The sequence below is a fragment of the Ammodytes marinus genome (genome assembly GCF_949987685.1).
Source record: "Ammodytes marinus genome assembly, chromosome: 8".
Lineage (NCBI taxonomy): Eukaryota > Metazoa > Chordata > Actinopteri > Uranoscopiformes > Ammodytidae > Ammodytes > Ammodytes marinus.
The window spans coordinates 10,662,513-10,683,599 of NC_137212.1; the positions used below are offsets into that span (position 1 = coordinate 10,662,513).

The window sequence follows — 21,087 nt, forward strand, 5'->3', positions numbered from 1 at the left end:
TAATTATATCTACAAAGCTAGAACAGAAATGTTCCGTATGCAGTAGGCCTATCAATAACAGTTGAACATTGGGGATTTTGACAAATGGATGACTGAGAAGCTCCATGTTTCTTAAAATGGCATAGACTATAATTTTCTTTTCGAATGGTCTATGTGTCAAGGTTTTCATTATGCTGTTATTATCCTAGGGCAGAGCTCATTAGCTCACAATAGATTATTGTATACAATAATTTCGAGTTTGAAATAATGCTGTGTACACATTGATTTAATATTTCAATAAAGTCGGATCTGTCTTCTTGGTTTCCAAAATCAAACATAGGAGAAATAGGAAATAACGCACTTTCCCACTTATTAGATACATTGTCACAAATTCCGAGCTTTTGCCTAGCACATGAAGGCGTCATAATTCATATCCAATTAGACCCCGCCCTGACCATCATCCGTCTACACGGGCACGGCGGCAGTCGCGCAAGCTTCCATGGCGACCGACTAGAAAAGGCATTTTCTCTTCTCGACCAGCTGGTTAGCTCCGTTAAGCGAGCTAACGGGCGTGTTATGAAACGGGATGATGTAGCGGGATAACTGTATGGACGATCCGCGCACTACCTTAGCATTGCTAAGCTAACGGGGAGCCAGTAACCGGACCAGCTAACGTCTGTGTGAGCTAACGTGGGGCTAGCACCTTCACCTGCAGGATGGAAAGTGTGAAGGGAAACGAGTCTGGAGCGATTTCAACTCCAACAACACCACAGGGGATACCGGACTATTCCAGTGACTGTAATGCCGTGAAATCAAGCGGGTCAAGCCCCGGAAAGAGACCCTCAATCGGGGAGGATGACGGCGGCGGAACGGAGGCGAAACTCTTCGGGAAGGGACTCGCGGCCACCTCCCTTCTGCAGATTGCGATACGAAACGGGATCTATCAAAACCAAGTCGCCAACGCCAAGAACACAAACATGCCCGTGGTGAAAACAGCCAACATTTACAGCCTGACATCGGTGAGCAGTTCCACTTCTGTCAACTCTTTGCTGAGCCGGAGGAAGCAGAGACACAAGCGGAATCTGTCGCTGGGGGCTCCGCCGACCAGCAGCTCCTCTCCCGGCGTGTCTTCAGCCGAGACGACCGGGCCCTGTCCCGGTCCCTCAGCCTCCCCGCTCAGCACCCTCAGCCTGGATAGGAAGACTTTCCTGCGTCAGAAGCAGTCCAAGCAGCTCCAGGCCTCGGATAGGACATGGGTGAGATCGGACCTCCGGCGGGGCTGCATTCACGTCCACGACTGGCTCACGCCCTCCTACCCGCGCCCCGTGCTGTGCACAGTGGAAACCACCGCCCAAGAGGTGGCCGGTAAGCTTGAGGGGAGCAAAGCTGGGGCTGTGTTGCGAATCAACTGCAAAACCACTGCTTTAGTTGACTTAAATTATAATTGTAAAGACAGTAATGGCCAGGTTGATGACATTGAAAGTCTTGGTGACAGTGTGGATGTCAAACCCCCCAAAGCAGAGGACAATGAACACACTAAACAATTCTACCCTGATCTTAAACTGTCTTCTAACTTGTTGGATGATAAAACAGCAAGTAACTCTTCATCTGAGGTCTATCTGAATGACATTGGGATTGATCTGAGCCTGAGTGTAGCAGACTGCTATGGAGTCTACTCTGGGTCGGATATGGAGAGCAGCACCTGTGAGGACTTCAGCCCAGGTGGACCATTAAGCACGGAGCTCCGGGACTCTCTCAGTGAGGGCCTGGCCGCCGCGGGGACCGACTCCTCAGTGTTGAGCCCCAACTGTGACAGCGCCACAGAGGGGCCCGACCCGTTTGAGAGCTCCTCTGATGAAGTGGACCTCACCTCTTCTCCAACACATTCTACCAGCATTTCTGCCGCAGACCTGCCCCCTGCCACCACAACAGAGCCCTGCAGCAGGCACACCAGCCAGGAGATAACCACCTCCACCACACTAGATGTCAATGGAGCCGGTGATAACGCAGACACCCCCGAATTAATCAAACTTCCCTCCAAATGCTCCAGCACCAGCTCTCAAACGCGACCCCTGACCAGCCAGGCATGTGTCCAGCAGGAGCCGCAGCCTGGCCTGGAGGAGATCCCAGGGGGGAGCAGAGCATGGATGGAGCCCGTCAACACTACACCGACCCCGGCTCTATTCATCCAGCTGCACGGCGGAGCTGTGCGGCGGCTGGGAGATGACGAGAAACCTCTGCAGATACTAAACGAATACCTCACTAATCTGGGTTTTGAAGACCCATGGAGGGTGCAGGGGGAAGGGATGAACCCAGAAATTGGCTGCCTGATACGCTTTTACTTTGGTGAGTAACTTATTTTTGTAGGTGAATGATCTGCAAGCATGTGGGAATGATCCGAATAGTGTTTAAATAATGTTATTCTTCTCATACTATTGCTAGAGATACACTGCTCCACTATTTTCCAGTTCAGACCCAATTTTCCATATCTGGGTTTTGGATATCGGCTGATACCAACACTGTCTGGTATCATAATTATAATACCTTTCTGTTTTCGGTGGTGATGCATAAGCTTATGAACACAGCAATTCTAATTTTAACAGCCAAAAAATGCAAAAAGGTTTAAATGTATTGATGGATACCCATTTATTTGAACTCCTTTTTGAAAGTTTTTTTCAGTACAGTACTATATCAGAACATCAACTCCTTCACAAGGTTTTGAAAGAACATCAATTGAAGTGCAAGCATGTGTTAAGAATTAAATATCCACAAAACAAAAACCCTAAAATCATAATCTGCTGGCTGCTTCTTAAATCTGAACGTGATAAGTAGGGCTTTATCGTGCTACATCAACAACGACTCTTAACAAACAACAGCATGAAAAACAACCAAATTAGGTCAATATATTTACAGTAAAAAAGAAACTGTAGACGGATTGGTGACGTCAGTCCGATATCCGATGAGTGGATTGCAGCCAAATCGGACATTGTATAGATATTGTATTCGATCAGTCCCAATACTTATTCCACCCAACTTTATCTGTGAGAGAGCCACTAACCGCTAGTTACACCGAGCCACTGTATTAGTTGTGCTCCGCTTGTCATTGTTCATCAATTCTCAGTGTAGTGTACCGTGAGCGCTGTCATTGTGTTTGGTCAGTCGGACTGTTTAACCAGTGCATTCAATTGTCCTTCTGGGACAATGCCCAGCATTGGAGCATGTAAACCGAGCCAACCCCTCTGTGTGTAAGGAGACACATCTGGAGGTAACAGGTGTGCTCTTTGGGCAAAGAAATCATGAGCCATTATGGATTCTGTTGCTCTTCCTCTCCTGCTGTTTTTGTTGTTTGTGTTGTTGTTATTGATAAAGATCCTGTTTTGCTGACAGGCAGGGTAAGAGGATGTAAAAAAAAAAAGGAAACAACAAAAAACAGCCATGATCTCTTCTCTTATGGGATTAGCACAACGGGATAATGTTTTTCTGACCTTGTTTTTTACACCATCAGCGAAGACGGGGAGGATTAAGAGTTGTGTTTTGACGACAGAGAAAGAAACAGAAAATAATTTTGACTAAAATGAACAAAGCACACGTCGATTCAACTCACATTTTAAATCGAGAGCAATCAATACTGTTTACTGTTTATACTAATACTTAGATATTTAATATTCAAATTTTCACTTTCCTCCACTCTGAAAACATTAGATAGAGAATGTAACCCTCCCTCCCTCCCTCCCTAAACACCCCCCCCCCCCCAACACACACACTCACACACACACACACACAGCATCACTTTGGGCTCCCACAGTAACTTGACAGGGGAACAAAGCACGACGTAGAGTCAGTGGTGTGTGTGTGTGTGACCGGAATGTGGAAGTGCCACTGCGATGAAGGGGACCATTACAGAGAGAAGTGGAGTGATGACATGACAATTCATAACATCGCCAAAATGAGTGGAATCATTGCTTGCAAGTCATCTACTGTTAAACTGTAATCCTAACCTTTTTAAGGTAGGGGTCCTTTTTAAAAAAAACAAAACAAAGCTAAGCTAAACTTACAACAACCTCGTTGAGCGAAAACTTCTTGGTAAAACTATAATATGACTATATGAATAATTTTTTTGCACCACGCTGTCACGTCTCTTTATTGTGCACAGTATGAATTGTTAGTTAACGTTGATGTTCAGAGTTCAGACAAAGGATATTGACTCAGCATAATCCGTCTGGCAAAATGCATATCGGCAAGTATTCCCTTTCTCTCCATCACTCACACTGTCAAACACACACACACATACACACACGCTGTGCTGATAAGAGGAAAAGTGACCTTAGTGGAACTCAGATTTCACCTCCTCAGTGTTTCGGATCTCTCTGAGACAGTCGCTGCAGCAGCAGACTCCAGAGCTGCAGAACCCAGAGGTCACTGCTTTACTTCTCAAGGTGAAATACTAAAGATGGAACCGATCCGAGTGCCAAAACAGCCATAATTCACTTTGTTGGTTATCGGACTGATTTCACCCATCCATATTCCATAGTGATGATCAGGTTAATCCAGGTCTCTCTTCACCACAGTTTCTTGTTGTTTCTGTACATTTGTTGCAATGCAGCTGCATGAACATTACAGCCCCACTTGATCTGTCCTGTTCCCATTTAAGAATCGGCCATTGTTGTTTTTAACTTATAGTATTGTTTTTAGATATTTATTTATTTACACAGTTCTCGCACTTTTATTTCAAAATATTCACTTTGGAAACCTTATGAAGATGATTTTCATTTGCAATATTTCACCCTTTTAAAAAAATGTTGAGCCCAAATTTAAATTACGCCTTTGAGCAAACGTCCTGTAAAAATGCTGCTCTTAAGAAAGGTGGATTGGGGCTTGTCAGGGCACAACATGCACCAGAACGTTAGGTCCTTAGCACCAAGAACAGGAAATGGCTATTGGCGGCTTGATGATAGACAGGATGTTCCCCCATTCAGAGAAATAGACGGAAGGAAAGAGTATGAACGCTACTACATCTCGCCTGCACCGCCCAGGGAAGGGAGGACCCCTCACTATACACATTCCACGTCATTGTTTAGTTTAGAGTATGTGTGTGGTTGTGTTCGAAAGACTGAGATTGATCTGTATCCAATCGTAAGCTTTATATGACACCTTGTCTTTATTTAGGCGTTGGTTCAATTTGAATGATGACTCGTGATTGTATTTATAACCACCAGATTGTAGTTTATCAGAAATTGTTCCCCAGTCATATCTTTGTTTAGTTACTGTCTCTCTACAGTCACGGCTCCATGTTATCAGCATTCACACCAATGATAGTTTAAAGAAAGGCATAGCTCAAGAGTAGGGTCAGTTTTTTTTTTTTTTTTTTATATATATTATCATTAAAATAAAATTAGTTTAGTTTAATATAAGTTTATTTACCGCAAAACAATTGAACATGATGAATGTCAGCATCAACATCCTTCTTTCATTTAACAAAATAGTCAAAATTTCTCAAATGTTGGATGTATTTTCCAAACACAGACAGCTGCACAGAAACTTGTGCGAGTCTGAAATTGTCAAAATGATTTATATCTGGAATTATCTGATCAAAGAATAACTAAGCAAGCATTCAGTGACAGCTCTCCAAAGTCGGTGCTACAGACAGATTTCAGTCCACACCATACAAACTTGTGTGGCTCTGTCACCAGCCCTACTCAGGAGTTAATAGCCCTAGTGAAAGCTGACGTTTTGTCACTGGAGGAGGCAGCAGTGAGGATCAAGGGGCTGGTAGTGTTGTAAAGCATTACATAACAAGCTAATCTGATTTCAGGCCTCTCAGTGGCTCCGACTCCTCATGTGTTTCCTTTTCTCTTGTTCCCTCTTGTGTGTGACAACTAGATGCACACACCAGGAAACAGTTTTAGAAGTAGTTCATTATCAATTAGCTTAGTTGGTCTTTGCTGAGTTTAAACGCACAGGTTAATGGAGGTTAACATTGTGCCTAGTCAGTGGCCAATGGCCTGCATTTCCCTGTGACTGTAACTGAACTGTGGCGGCTTTTTGTATACGAGCAAGGGTTTAACGGAACAAATCACGCCTGACTGACTGCTCACTCTTTCAGCCCCACGGGCTATTAGCTACAATTCACTTACATAACCGAGCAGCTCTTTATCACTCTCGCTTTCTCAAAGAGAAACCCAATGTGAGAGAATTGATTCATGAAATCCCAGGCAGACAGCTAAAAATAACACATTCCATTGTGCAAAAAGGACATTATGAAAAAAATAAGATTGACGTGTATAATCATCCCTACACTCACAATCTCATGTCGTCTCATGTAAAAATACATTTATTATTATTATTATTTTTCTGTTTCCCTCCAGGTAAGCCTCGGAGTGTTGGTGGATCTGAGCGTGTGCAGCTTTCTGGGGTGTTCAACGTGCGGAAAGGGAAGCTGGCGCTGCCGGTGAACCGCTGGTCCAAGCGTCAGGTCACACTGAGTGGAACCTGTCTCATTGTCTCCTCTGTCAAACACGCCCACACCGGCAAGATGCACATCCTCCCTCTCATCGGAGGAAAGGTACTTTCTGAAAGACATCAATGTCTGCAACCCGTTTAATTAGCATTGTGGATTTCTACTGGGACATCACAGACAATGTTGTTTTGGTTTTTGTTTTACGAGGTCAGACGTTATTCACTGCTTCTGTAGCTGTGTTATGCTTAGTTTAGTATTAGTATTCATTGACATTTGGGCTGATAGATTGCTCAGTATTATTGCTATACAGCATACAATATTATATACTGTGTATAGTTGTAGGTTGTACTGTGACAAACTATTATGTCTGTACAGTCCATTTAAAGCTAGAGCCCAGACAGTTAGCGTAGATGAACATAAATACTGGAAATATAATTGGACTGCTGTTGTTGTTTTAAAAGGTCTGTCTGAAAGAAGAGAGAGAAAAAAACACTCCTTTTCTAAATCTGACTTATTAACACTTGGTAAAAAGTAGTGGTTTTATGGGAATTTATTGGCTGGACTTCAGGGTATTGACAATGGTCATACAAATCATTGCACCCGGCCGAGAAATAGTTACAGCACATTAATAAAAACTTAAGTTTTAAGTTAATTAGTGATAATCTTCTGATGTTTCTCTCAGCAAAGAAAGACAACCATTGTATTTCCTGAAATAATGAACTATTCCTTTTAAGAAAAACATGTTTGTATTTTAATCTACGTAAAACAGAAAAAATATCGGTTTTAGCTTTTTAAAATGAATTGTTCAGTCTCAGGAAATATTAAAACATAATAATGACATGATGCTTCTTCCTTTATATTTCCCAACCCTTATGTTGTGGCGTTGCCTCAGAATAATTGTAGAGTAAAACACTTTATGAGTTGGTTATTTGTTGTGAGTCTGGACCTGTGAGTCTGGACCTGAGGAGGATTAGCTGAACATGTTTGGTCAATACAGTGAGGTATGTTTGAGAAGAGCTATGTAGAATGTTTTTATTTGGGATGGACACACTCTGCACCCTGGTGTGCGTCTCAAAGATAGAATCTATCTACCGTAATTTTCGGACAATAAGCCGCGACTTTTCCCCCATTTTTCGACCCTGTTATTACACAGCACAGTATATGTTCTGTACTAGCTACTATTGCTCTAAATGGTAACACTTGAATACGTTATGCAAATATGCAACTTGTTTGTTGTAATGTTAATAAATGGGAGCTTCCTCAAGCAGCCATCTCTTTCCCGACAATCCCCTCTGTGCACAAACTCTTACATATGGTAATTAAACATTATAACACCTGCGGCTTATAGTCCAGTGCGGCTTATAGTGCGGAAAATACGGTACCCATTACAAAAAAAATTATCTGTGCTTCATCATGCGGTATAATTTCCAAAATAATAGTTGAAAAAACTTACTGTGTTATCATATTTTCCTTTGAGAGAAACAAATGCCACCTCTTAAAGAAGATTACATCCACATCGGAAGATTTTTATGGAGAAAATATGTCAGGAAAGGAAAGTGAAATATATGTTCTGTTGTTTAGGTGGAGGAAGTGAAGAGACACAGCCACTGTCTGGCGTTCAGCTCTGCTGGTCCTCAGAGTCAGACGTATTATATCAGCTACGACTCCTACACAGAGCACCTCCGCTGGCACAGGACGGCCTCAAAGGTACTTAAAGTGATATCTCTTTGTATTTGTGGCCACAGTTCAACTCTGTATTTTAACCTTGTCACATGAACTCATGGTTTATTTATCGGGATTTAAAGCCTCTGGAAACCTGCTCTTAAATAGTAAAAATCAATATATGCCATCAAAGTTGGGTGTCTTTATATTAGCTTTTACACAGGGTGTCAGCGGGGATGTATCATGGCAACAGTCATTGGTTTTATGGAATGTTCGGGAACTACAGTACCTACTTATATTACTGTCTAATAGGAACCAGAGCATAGCCTGCCTCATCTTAACCGAATTTCTGTTAAGTTTGGATTGATACGTATGCAAAACTCTTTTCAGATGCTAGCTTTGATACAACTTACCTCCCCAAATGATATCGTTGGCAGGACTTTGTGGATTTAGGTTTACAGGGTCTTTTTAAATGTCTTAACTGTGTGCTGTGGTCCTGTCTACCCTCCCCTGTGTGTCAGATTGCGTCCCAGAGGGTGAACTCTGTGGACCTGTCGTGCTGCAGCCTGGAGGAGCTGCCTGCTCAGCTCTTCTACAGCCAGGACCTCACACACCTCAATCTGAAGAACAACTTCATGTCTATGCACAAAGGGGTTCCAGCGCTCACCAGGTCAGCTCTTGCCACCACACTGACACACTGAGGCTCAACATCCCCGTGTAAATGGACTGTACTTCTATAGCGCTTTTATCCAAAAGTTTTAACGCTTTAAATAGTTTGTCTCAATCACACACACACAAACACTCATACAATAGAAGCAGCTACCGCGCAGGGTGCAAGCTAAGCATCGGGAGCAATTTGAGGTTAAGTGTCTTGCCCAGAGACACTTCGACATGTGGCAGGAGGCAGGGGAACCAATAATCAACCCTGCAATCAGTGGACGACTGCTCTACTTGCTTAGCCACAGCCGCCCCGTGTGTTAAGAATGAAACGCAGTGTTTTCCTCTTCTTTGTTATATTCCTCTTGATGTGGGATCATGCCTCAGGGTTTTTTTGCTTTTGTCTTGGGGAGCTACCATATGGTTTGAAGAGGAAACGGCTTAGATCAAAGTTCAGAAGACGTGTGTGTTAGTGGCTGAGTGGTTTGGATGATTAAAACAGAGCTACACTTGTGATGAGAGCCTTGACATCCAGCCACCAGACCTCTAGGATGGAGGGCTTTCCCTTGTTTTCTAGATCAACTTGTCCAACTGGTCGCCGGTTATAGTCGGAATAAACTACGGTTTGTGTCTGTTCATAATAAAAAGGGACAACAGTGTGGTCACTGATGTGTTTGTGAAGAAGCCCTGCGATACATCAGGCTTTGGATACACAGACAATACTTGTACGGCGCATTTATAGTCGGTTCTGGTTCTTTTCACTGCATCTGTCAACTGTCAACAAGAAGAAAAACAGACTTATCGTTTAAAGCTGAAGTTTCTACATGTTTCTGCACGTCGACTCTCTGTGGCAAACAAAGATGACAGACGTTTGATTTGACGGAGCATCCTGAGTCATGTTTTTGGCGACATCATGGGTTAACTGCTTTTGTTTTTCTAGCAGAGAGAAAAAAATCCTTCACCGAATAGCTGTTTCTTTACCTTTGGTTACTTTATCCAACAGTCTACACAGACGCAATCTCGTATTGCGATTGAATCACAACATTCTAACGGCATTCAAATGAACATGAGGCCGTAGGTTTGTTTTAAAATAATGTGTAAGTTTCCCAAAAGAATCAGTGAAACGTTTCACTCTATTTCCTTCTTTGGGTTTAGGCGTCCAATCACAATAAATTGACCTTCAAGCAATTTCTGTCTCTCTAAATGTAAGACAGGAGAACGTTGTGTTGACGCCTAACACTTAGTTGACTGAATTCATACTTACTGTATACACACAGCCATTGTTCCTCCATAAACACAAGCTTCCTAGGCGGTGTCTTGAGGAATGTGTTTGTCCCGCTGTGTGCCTTTTGACTTTCCCCTTCGGAAGGACGTGGCTCCTGCCCAGCCCTTCACCCCGACCCCTCTGTGAACTGGATAGGAGTGACACAAACTCACACTCACAGTCACACTCACACTCAAGCTCCCTGAACCACATGCTGCCTTGTTATGGTGAAAACTTTTAGTCGTGTAAACGTGTGGCTTTAAATAGTTTGTGTACCGTAAGTGTTTTGGTGCTGTGTCCTTGAGACCTTGTACAGGCTTCCGATTCTACTTGCTATGAGGCAGGTGTTACGTAACAACAAAAACAATTCTTTTTTTTTTCTTTTTTTTTGCCTCAATTCAGAAGAAATCCTAAGTCTGATTATAGCTCTGAGAGATTCAAACCTATGTCCTTCTTTGTCTGCCCTTTTCTTCCTGTCCCTCTCTCTCTCCCCCTCTTTCTCTATCTATCTCTCTCCCCCTCTTTCTCTCTCTCTCTCTCTAGGTTTTGTAAATTGAGAAGCCTCAGTCTGTCCAATAACAGCCTGTCAGAGTTTCCTCTGGCCTTGTGTGACATCTCCTCGCTCACCGAGCTAAACTTGTCCGGGAACCGCCTGTCGTCTCTGCCCGCAGACGTAGGAACCATGCACAAGTAAGTGGGCTGGAAGATTATAATGAGCCTTTGGCCCTAACCCTATGATAGCAGCGAGGTATGTTCCCCCAAGACCGGCGCGTATCCTTGGATGACCTGAACTTTGCTGACAACGACATCGGACAGGAGTAGTTGTCATTGTGCTTCCATCAGTGCAGATTAAGTCCTCTCTGCATTGGGTGAATACCTGGCAGTAGCCCAGCCCTGCTGTCCTGACGGAGCACAGGATTGGTCCAGGTGATCAGGGTGCACAGTCATGCTGATGCTGTCCCTGCAGAACAGGGGGAATTTGAGGACAAGTGCTCCGTCATCGGGTTCCACCGTCAGTAAATGATGTGTGCAATGCATATGGGACTCAATTTCAATAATGAGAAGTTTTAGGACATGATGTAAATAAATAAATCCAGTTTGAGACATTGAACTAAAATGTGAGGTATCCAGTCTTGTACTGTAAGGAAATATAAACTATCACTGCAGCTAATCTTTCAGTTAAGAAGAGGATTAAGCTGCATAGTCAGTGCTGTGTTGGCCCTGCATCAGAGAGAAGAAGAAAAAAGAAAGATTGCCCAGTTTAGCATTAGCTGTCTCTCTTTCTAGGTCTAGTTGTGGTGAATTAAGGCACATTTTTGAACTGCTAATGTCAACGGATACCTCATGCTCCTCTCTCCTCTTGTTGTCTCTTGTGGTGTCCAGCCTGCAGACCCTTCTCTTGGATGGGAACTTTCTGCGCTGCCTGCCCGTGGAGCTGGGCTCTCTGCAGGGCCTGACCTACCTCGGCTTGTCCTTCAACTGTTTCAGCTGCGTCCCCCCCGTCCTGGAGAAGCTTAAAGGCACAGAGCGACTCTGTCTGGCAGGGAACCAGCTCTCTGTCCTGGATGTGGCCGGACTGCAGTGGCTGCCCGCTCGCCACATAGATCTCAGGTAAACATCATCATCCTATGCAGTCTACGGCAGTTTTTTAGACGCAGTGCTGCAACAAAGCATCATCTGTAATTTGATTCTTTCTCGAAGATGCTGCCGGAAAATATCTGCTCTGTATTTCCGCATCACTGCCTGTGTTGTTTTCAAATGATTGAAGGTCACCTATAATGCAAAATGCACTTTTTCATGGTTTTTCAACATTAACAGTGTGACTAGAGACTCCCAAAGTATGAGAAAAAAACAACCCTCTCTTTTTCATCACCACCTTTCTGAAAAACCTATGTTTAAACACCCCGTTCAGATTGTTTCCCCCCATATGATGTCACAAGGGGAGAATTCCCCACATTACCAACCTAACTAAGCACTACCTCCACCTGTGATGAGCCACACCCCCATGTATCACTGAAGCCCCCCTTTCACAAATGAACTCCAGAAATTATCCAGAGAAACTGACCCGGAGAATGTCCAGGTCTACCCTTTCACACATGCAGCACACAGCAGCAGATTGTTGGTGTGGGACAAATTCACATGGGGCAGAGAAGGGGAATGACATGCAGAGAACAACCACTAGCCGAATACGAATCTGTGGTCTGCTGCTTCTGAGGACTGGGCCTCCATTTGTGGGGCGCTCTCAACAGTTTTCCCCTCTTTCTCTATTCTCTGTCCTCATGTCTATGTTCTCTCCTGTACAGGCTGAACCGGCTTCAGAAGCTGACGGTGGCAGACTCTGAGCAGCTGCTCCACATCGTCCAGCTGGACCTGAGGGACACTGGTCTACAGGAGCTGGACGTCAGGCCTCTGTGTGGGCTGGAGCTCCTCCGCTGTGACAGAAACACTCTCTCCCTCCTCAGAGTCAACGGCAACGCCCTGAAGAGCCTGCACGCTGCACACAACGGTACGAGCATTTTTCTAATGTGTAATGTGTCTGGTGCTATATACAGTATATACACATTCACATGGAGACTATAAAGAATTGTACATGGTGTGTTTGTAGAGCTCAAGCTGCTGGAGGTGCAGCCGGTGCCAGAGAATCTGACTGTTCTGGACTTGTCCTGGTAAGAAAAGTCTGAATACGTCACTCTCCCATTTACTGTGTTGTGAAGAAAGTGATGTGCTTGACTGCTTCTTTTTGTTTTTTAAGGAACAAGCTGGAATGTGTCCCTGACTGGGTGTGTGAGAGCAGCAGACTGGAGGTGCTGGACATCAACCATAATTCTGTCACAGAGCTGCCCATACAGTGAGCATCACACAAACACACTCGTAAACAGTTTAGAAAGAGCTTTTAAAGCTAAAGGAATATTACTGCTTGCATTCAACATTTAAACTGCTCATATGGCACACAATATAACATTATTTAATCAGGCTTAAAAAAGGTATGCCTTTTTAAAGCCAACTTTATTGTCCGTCTACTTATCTTATTGTAAGATTAGAATATAAATCATTTTATTGTGTAATGTTGTTTACAGTAAAACTGTAAACATTACACACACACACACACACACACACACACACACACACACACACACACACACACACACACACATATACAAAATAGTTATAGTACTGATAAGTCTTTAGATGTACTATTACCCGAACATATAATCGTTAACTGTGGCAACCCGCCCACACTAATGCAGTGCTATTTTCAGTTAGTATTCAGCAGTAGCAGTTAAATAACATGAACAGGGGGGCATATGTGTCTGATGATAACTTAATTCAAACTCAAGGTTAAGCACTTATCCATAGGATGGATTTCCAGAACCAATACTAAATTAATACCAGTTGCTGATTGGTCAGTACTGAAATATGAATAGGTTTCTTGAAAAACGATACTGGTGTATATTAGATGTTCATCAAAGATAATTCATCATAACGTAGTAAACCGCCAGCTGCAATTACATTTTACATTGCGTAGCAGCAGCTGTGTGTTAACTTCCTGAAATGTGTGCTCACTTTATTCTGTGAAATGAAATGCAGCTTAAAGCGAGTCACACCAGCAGCCGTGAAAGCGTTCCAATACAACATTATAACTGTGAAGCAGTGCAGTGTGAGCAGCTTTAGCAATTTAAACTGTTTTTTTTTCCCCAAGTTACATCTTCATAAAATAACACTTTTCATGTCTTGTCCTTAACTAGGTGGGTGGAAAATTTGTAGCATAGGTTTCCTGTAATTTGTTGAGCAGCAACATAGTGTTAATTCGAGCTACAGCACACAGAGAGAGACTGATCCCGCTGTGTTGTTTGTGTGTTGTAGGCTGTTGTCCAGCGGGAGCCTCAGGAAGCTGCTGGCAGGCTGGAACCAGGTGTGTCGGCTGGTTGAGAGGCTGGAGAGATTACAGCTAGAGGTCCTGGACCTCCAGCACAACCATCTGACCGAGCTCCCACAGAACCTCTTCATCAAAGCACAGAGGTGCTGACAGTAACACAACACTCATTTTCACCAGGGTCTTTCACATATTTCTATCTATCGTTTTATTTTCGCTCAAGTCATTTGTGCAAGTACTAAGTTTGTATTCTCTGTCACAGCCTGCAATACCTAAATGCGTCGGCCAATAAGCTGGAGAACCTTCCCGCAGCCAGCCTATCGGAGGACAGCTTCAGTAGCCTGGAGGAGCTCTATCTGACCAATAACAGCCTTACAGACAAGTGTGTCTCTCTGCTGAGCGGACACGGCCACCTCAGGGTGCTTCACCTCGCTTACAACCAGCTACAGACCTTCACTGCCAGGTATAATACAGTACTGCAGATGAGTACACCAATGTAGGGCAACTTAATGAAATGCCCTAAAAAAAAAATACCTTGAAATGTGCTATCATTGAAGGACAAAGAAACAAAAAAACTGACACATGGATGCCGTCAGAGGCAACCAAGCTTACATTAACTCACATTCCTTTGCATTCACGAGCTGTCCTACTCCTAGGAACAGGTCCGTTTCATGTTATCGTCCTGTCCTTAAAACACAGCGTTGCGTTCAGAATCAGGTTAAGGTCACCAGAGAGATGAGTCTGATGAAGGAGGTTCCCAAAAATAAAAAGTTTGCAGTGCCAGCACTGGGATATAACTGTATCTCCGCCACTTCCTGCAGTAAACTGGCGCGGCTGGAGCAGCTGGAGGAGCTGGACCTGAGCGGCAACAGACTGCGTGCCGTGCCCACCACCATCCTCCACTGCCAGCGTATGCACACACTCTCTGCCCACTCCAACTGCATCAATGCCTTCCCCGAGGTCCTGCAGCTGCCCGAGATCAAGGTTAGCCTGACACACACGAGTATTTAAGGCACCAATTTTAATTTAGTCCTCATTTCAGATATGTAAACATGTACACAATCAACCACATGCACTCTTGTTCAGCAGATCAGGGTCTTTCTAGTCAAATGATGTTGTTGCCTTTTGGAATTAGTTTTGGAAATAAAGGATAAAAAAAAAATCTGTTTAATTCTGTTGCAAGGATAAGCAACCCTTTTTTATCTTTTATCTTTGAGTCCTCTAAAAATGGGTGAGGCCAGATCAGGAAATCCTTTGTAATCTCTTTGTAACTCCCTAATCTCTTCCTTTCTATGATCCCAAATAACAGTTCCTGTGTGTGTGTGTGTGTGTGTGTGTGTGTGTGTGTGTGTGTGTGTGTGTGTGTGTGTGTGTGTGTGTGTGTGTGTGTGTGTGTGTGTGTGTGTGTGTGTGTGTGTGTGTGTGTGTGTGTGTGTGTGTGTGTGTGTGTGTGTGTGTGTGTGTGTGTGTGTGTGTGTGTGTGTGTGTGTGTGTGTGTGTGTCCAAATAAGGGTGGGAAAAATATTAAATCTATAAATGCAGATTGATGCACTAAACTTTAACTACCATAAGTAGAAAAAATATATATAATTATAATATAATACAGCATAGTTAATTTGTATGTGGATTAATGTACAGAAGGTGCATTAAAGGGGATGGAAACACAAGTATATCAAAAGTAGTTACACCTGTGCTATTTGTGCTGTGGCGTGGTAAAAATCCCTGGAAAAAGAGCCTCTAAAGGAGAGAAGTTTATCTGATAAGAAATTATACAGTGTCCAAGGAATGTGTTATGTAATTATACATCTTATGTAACACAACAAGGGAAATCAAATGTCCAAGTAGAGGACAAACAACTTGCTGTTGTTGATACTATAAAATAATGAATAAAATAATCTTTGAGAAAGAGCTTCACAAATCTTAAGTAAAGTTTGTGCTGACACTGCAAAAATTCAACCTTAAAATAATACATCATAGTAGTATGGAGGAAGACGTCTCTGTCAGACTGTCCATCCTATATCCTTGCAATCGTTCTTCCGATTGCCTTCACACTTGGTGGCTGTGTTGCTGAGGACCCAAAGGAGTTCAGTGCCAAGTGTAGAGTTGTTTGGATCAGCGGTTCTGTAGAACACTGAATAGCGGAGGGGGAACCAAAGTGGACTAGAGTGCTCCGCTACCGTAACAATGCAAAATAGACGTGCATCGTCTATGTAATGGCATTGCAGTGCCATAAATTGGAATCAAATATGAATATAAGGAAACCTAGTGATCACCTGTGTTGTGAACTGACCTGCCCTCTCTGTCTCTTTCTCTGTGTGTTTGCCTCCCTAAGTGTGTGGACTTGAGCTGCAACGAGCTGACAGAGGTCACGCTGCCCGAGACGCTTCCCCACAAGCTTCAGGAGCTGGACCTCACAGGGAACCCACGCCTCAACCTGGACCACAAGAGCCTGGAGCTCCTCAAGTACGAAACCCTGCCACACACTGCGGTAGTGATGACCTATGGGAAATCTAGAGAAATGTATATGACTCATGAAACGGCTGTTTTTTTTTCTCCTCTCTTTTCTCTGCAGTAACATCAGATGTTTCAGGGTGGATCCATCCCCCTCAGCTCCCTGTGTGAGCGAGAGCCACGGGGCCCCTGCAGTCTGGAGCCACGGCTACACGGAGGCCTCTGGAGTAAAAAACAAGTCAGTCCCTCCATCCACTCAGTCATTTTCCTTTGGAATTAATGACTTTAATAATTGATCTCTCAAAGTCTATAAGCAGACTAATGTGATTGGAAAAACGTTATTTTGATTATTTAGCTCTTTTCCAAACCACATGTACAAAGTGTTCTCAGTACTTACACTAGAAATATACACTAATGATAGTAAGAAAAGAAAAAAAAAGTTAGATACAAGCATCAATTATTTATTCAAAAGCATTGACCTGGCTCTGCCAAAGCTTTGAAAGCTCTCAGTCAGCAGATCTGATAGATGTAACTGTCAACGTTGTCAATAAAATGTTAGAGATTCTGACCTAAGACGTTAGTCAGGATCATCCTTTATCGGTTGTCCTTGGAGAATATGTTGTTTACACAAAAATAGAGGACACTAAACAATCAAACCCCTCATGTTTTGAATGTAAAAAAAATTGTCTTTACTTGAGGATTTAATAAAAGTCACCACTACCACGGTCATGTTTTGAGCATCAACAGTTGTTGAACTAATCAGATATTTGGAATAACTCAAGCAGGTAAGATAAAGTGAAGAAATATATGATTGACTATATTTCTATAATAGATCTATAGATCTTTAGCCAACGTGCTGATCTTCCTTGTTGTTGTTCCCAGGCTGTGTGTGGCTGCTCTGGCTCAGGACAGCTTCTGTGGGATTCGTGAAGCTCTGTATGGCGTTTTCGACGGAGACAGGAACGTGGAGGTGCCTTACCTGCTGCAGTGCACCATGGGAGATGTGCTGGCAGAGGAGCTTCACCGGGGCCACAGGCAGGAGGATTACATGACCAACACTTTCCTCACCATGCAGAGGTAAGATCAGATCAGATATTCCTTCATTCGTTCCGCAGTGGGGAAATTTGTGCTGTCACAGCAACAAAAGGGACAGTGTAGCAGAGTTAAAGGCATAATAAAAAAGGGAAAAAAGTATAATGTAAAAAGACAAGTAAGCAACAATGTATAGAAAATAAGTAACAATCTGTTGCTTATTTTCAGTTTTGTATAGGTATAAGTCACCATGTATACAAAATGAACTGATCCAACTGACAGTCGGCATTTTCACACATCCAGCTAACTTAGATAAAGGTGTGTTGGATAAGAATACATATTATAGTAAATAAGTATAAAAAAAACTGTGGTATCGCACTTGGTGAACATTGAAGAGTGATATTTTGCATGAGATGAACAGTGAGGTCGGTGAACACACTCCTTATCACAGATCATTGCAGTCACTGTGATCATACCCTCTTGTGTCTCTCCTGCAGGAAACTGGGTACTGCCGGTCAGAGGATGGGCGGCTCTGCAGCTTTATGTCACATCAGACACGACCCGGTGGCTCCCGGTGAGCACGGCGGCTGCTTCACCCTGAAGGCTGCCAACGTGGGCAGGTGCCAGGCCGTTTTGTGCCGCGACGGCAAAGCTATGCAACTCTCCACCGCACACACTGTGAAAGAGGAGGCTGAGTATCACAGAGTCAGGCTGCATAACGCCATCATCACAGAGGTAAAGATACATGCGGTTGCTGATTGTGATTGGTCGCACTAGTGCTGATTAATGAAATAGCTGAAAGCAAGTAAACAAGTCCATTGATTAAGCTCAATATCCTCTGGTTTCAGCATCTCAAATGTTTCTATTCTCTGGTAACACCGTTGTGAATTGAATATGTTTGGGTTATGTACTGTTGGTTGGACAAAACATTGCTTTGTTTTTTATTTGAATAAATAGATTAAAGGTTCAGTAAGCGAAATGGTACTTTTAGCTAACTTACAAACATCATTACTTGCAGCCCTAATATGAGCGTTTAAGGTTTTGTCAAAAGTGATAACCCACCTGCTCTTTATATCCCACCGTCCTGCAGGATAACAAAGTCAGTGGTGTCACAGACTCCACACGGATCATGGGTTTCTCCTTCCTGTGCCCGTCCGTGACCCCCAGGCCGCACGTCTCCACGGTAACCCTGACCCCGCAGGATGAGTTCTTCCTGCTGGGCAGCCGGGGATTGTGGGACATGTTGTCTCCCAGCGAGGCGGTGGAGGCGGTCCGGAACGTACCGGACGCTCTGGCCGCCGCCAAGAAGCTAGTGACGCTGGCTCAGAGCTACGGCTGCTCCGACAGCCTCAGTGCTGTCGTGGTCCAGCTCAGCATCACGGAAGACTGCTGCTGTTTCTGCGAGCCGCCACCTCCACCCCCTAGCCCCGGCCTGGGCGCACACACTAACGCACACGCATACTCGGGCAGCGACATGCCGCTACCACCGGCATCCTCTGGAACAGTGAGCGAGCTGAGCAGCGAGTTCAGCACGTCCGAGATGAGCAGCGAGGTGGGCTCCACTGCGTCCTCTGAGGAGCCTCCGCCTCACAGCGAGCCCCTGACGTGTCAGCTCAACCTCCCAGGCCGGTTCAGCGCCAGGAGGCCGGCCTGCGGTGGAGGCAGCTTCCACAGACAGTTCTCTGGAGCGCTGTCCGACAACGGGGTGGACAGCGAGGACGAGGAGCCCATCGCCGGCGTCTTCTCCAACGGCAGCCGCGTGGAGGTGGAGGCCGACGTCCACTGTCTGCGTCGCCAAGACAACCCCACGCCCCAAACACAAGCTCCTGCTCAACCACAACCAAGCACAAACGTACCTCCCTCTGTCCCCTGCCATCAAGAGGCTCAACGTCCTCCTCCCTCCTCCCCCGTCCCCCCCTCCTCTCCCTGCCCCAGCAGAGAGGCTCTGTCAGGGACACTGGGCCGCCGGGCGCGGGCTAACGGCTCGGTGGCCTGCCAGGGACGCAACCAGGACCTGATAGAGGAGGCTGCAGACGCCCCGGTCAGGAAGCAGGGTGGATACTTCAACGCTCCAGCCCAGCCCGACCCCGACGACCAGCTCATCATCCCGCCAGAGCTGGAGGAGGAAGTCCGGCAGATCATCCAGCAGCAGCAGCAGCAACAGCAGCAGCAGCAGCAAGAACAAATTCAGACACATAACCAGCAAGCACACAGCTACCAGAAACCTGCAGACTATTTTGTCACGCCCCTCTAACTTCTGCCCCCCAGCCCACCACCACCACAACAGCTAGATACTTCTTTCATCCAGGATTTCACCTCTTTGTGATTTTCAGAGATTGAGAACTGTGGATTCAGGACTTTCTCGATGCTCTGCGCTGCATTTAGTTGCACCGCTCCCTCCAAAAACCTGTTTCAGTATTCTGAATATGGACCAGAGTTTTGTTATTTACTTTTTTATTTTCTACTGTTAACTCTTTGCCCCTTGAAACGCAATGCAATTTTTTATAACACTTTTATGTTGATTAAATCTTCACTTGTAATTGATTTTTAACCATATCTTTAATTTGAAGAAGCACTTTGAATGCTTTTTTTTTTTATTAGACTTTTGAGATTCCTTCTACTGTATGTTGAATGGTACTTTGAGATATGGACCATTCTGTCTTTGTGTTGTAGCATACATTTCCCCCGTTGGTCGTGGCTGACGGCCTTACAGTTGTTGGAGTTAGTAAAACTGTTAAACTAACTCCTAGGAGTTTAATACTTTAAAGTGACCTAGTCACTGAAGCATACTAATATTCTCTGAGAGAAAAGACGATTATTTCTGAAGGCTGATATTCCAGGTTTGTGTTCTGGGGAAGGAGGGGTTGGGGGTTGCAGAGTGAAGGGTGGGTGGGGCTGCAGTGGTGAGTAAAGCTTAACTGGGGGGTCCTACAGTTGTTACCAGCTCAATGAATGTTCTCAGAACAGTGTTACAGTCTATGTGACAGCAGCAAACCGCACAAGAGAGCTACTTTTGCTATATAATAAATGAAAGTTTTCAGAGAACCATAACATGTTGACTTTGACTTCTTGATGGTGGGGTGGGGGAAGGATACTTACCCTTTAACATACGTTTACATGTTGTCATGTAACCCTCTGGGTGTCTGGCAGAGAAGAAAGTTGTATGTGACGAGATTTTATTAATGTACATTTGAGGTCATCTATTGATAATTTCCCTTAACTGTTTCTATTTTTTATCATGTTTCTTTTGGGGAATATAAACTATTCGAAAAAGTCACCGCAACCTTAAATGTGGAGTAAGCGATTCTGGAGAATGCTTGTCAAAATCAGTAAATATTTTCTAGTGATCCGCTACCTGTCCATACTGTGTGTGCACTGAAAAAGAAAGCTGGTGTGTACACACAACCTGTTGGTAGCTATGATGGGCCTCCTTTGTTTACGGTACATACCAGTTCGCAAAGCCTAGGCTGTTCATTAACACCTTTAAGGCATTAGCAATTTATTTTATTTTTACTTATGAGATTTTTTCTTCGCCAAGCTATTTATTGACACAATAATTGCCAGATTAATCCAGGGCTGGAAAGTCATTTTAATTCAATTAAGCCCAAATCGATGATTTCAACTAACTTTTAGCGACCAACCAACTAAAGTATTGTTTATGGTTATTCATTTAATATCACAAATGATAGCACATATTTACAACTGATAAGA

General features: G+C 44.1%; 1 protein-coding gene across 1 annotated transcript; it reads left to right on the forward strand.

Moving 5' to 3' along the window:
• The first annotated feature begins 451 nt into the window (after window positions 1–451).
• Window positions 452–20,210, forward strand: LOC307254770 (PH domain leucine-rich repeat-containing protein phosphatase 1-like). The gene is made up of 17 exons (XM_080033268.1): window positions 452–2,325; window positions 6,345–6,541; window positions 8,018–8,143; window positions 8,620–8,768; window positions 10,563–10,709; window positions 11,403–11,630; window positions 12,323–12,525; window positions 12,625–12,685; window positions 12,772–12,867; window positions 13,884–14,039; window positions 14,156–14,356; window positions 14,715–14,877; window positions 16,226–16,356; window positions 16,466–16,582; window positions 17,227–17,421; window positions 17,874–18,111; window positions 18,467–20,210. Exons 1-17 carry the CDS (start codon window positions 696–698, stop codon window positions 19,628–19,630), a joined length of 5,202 nt encoding a protein of 1,733 aa, XP_079889394.1. The 5' UTR covers window positions 452–695; the 3' UTR covers window positions 19,631–20,210.
• The last annotated feature ends 877 nt before the right edge of the window (window positions 20,211–21,087 follow it).

Bases quoted from the DNA above. Each gene is read 5' to 3' on its own strand.
- LOC307254770 (XM_080033268.1), top strand. From the start codon at position 696: ATGGAAAGTGTGAAGGGAAACGAGTCTGGAGCGATTTCAACTCCAACA. The intron at 11,631-12,322 runs GTAAACATCATC...TCTCCTGTACAG, and splicing joins GCTCGCCACATAGATCTCAG to GCTGAACCGGCTTCAGAAGC. The intron at 12,868-13,883 runs GTGAGCATCACA...TGTGTGTTGTAG, and splicing joins GTCACAGAGCTGCCCATACA to GCTGTTGTCCAGCGGGAGCC.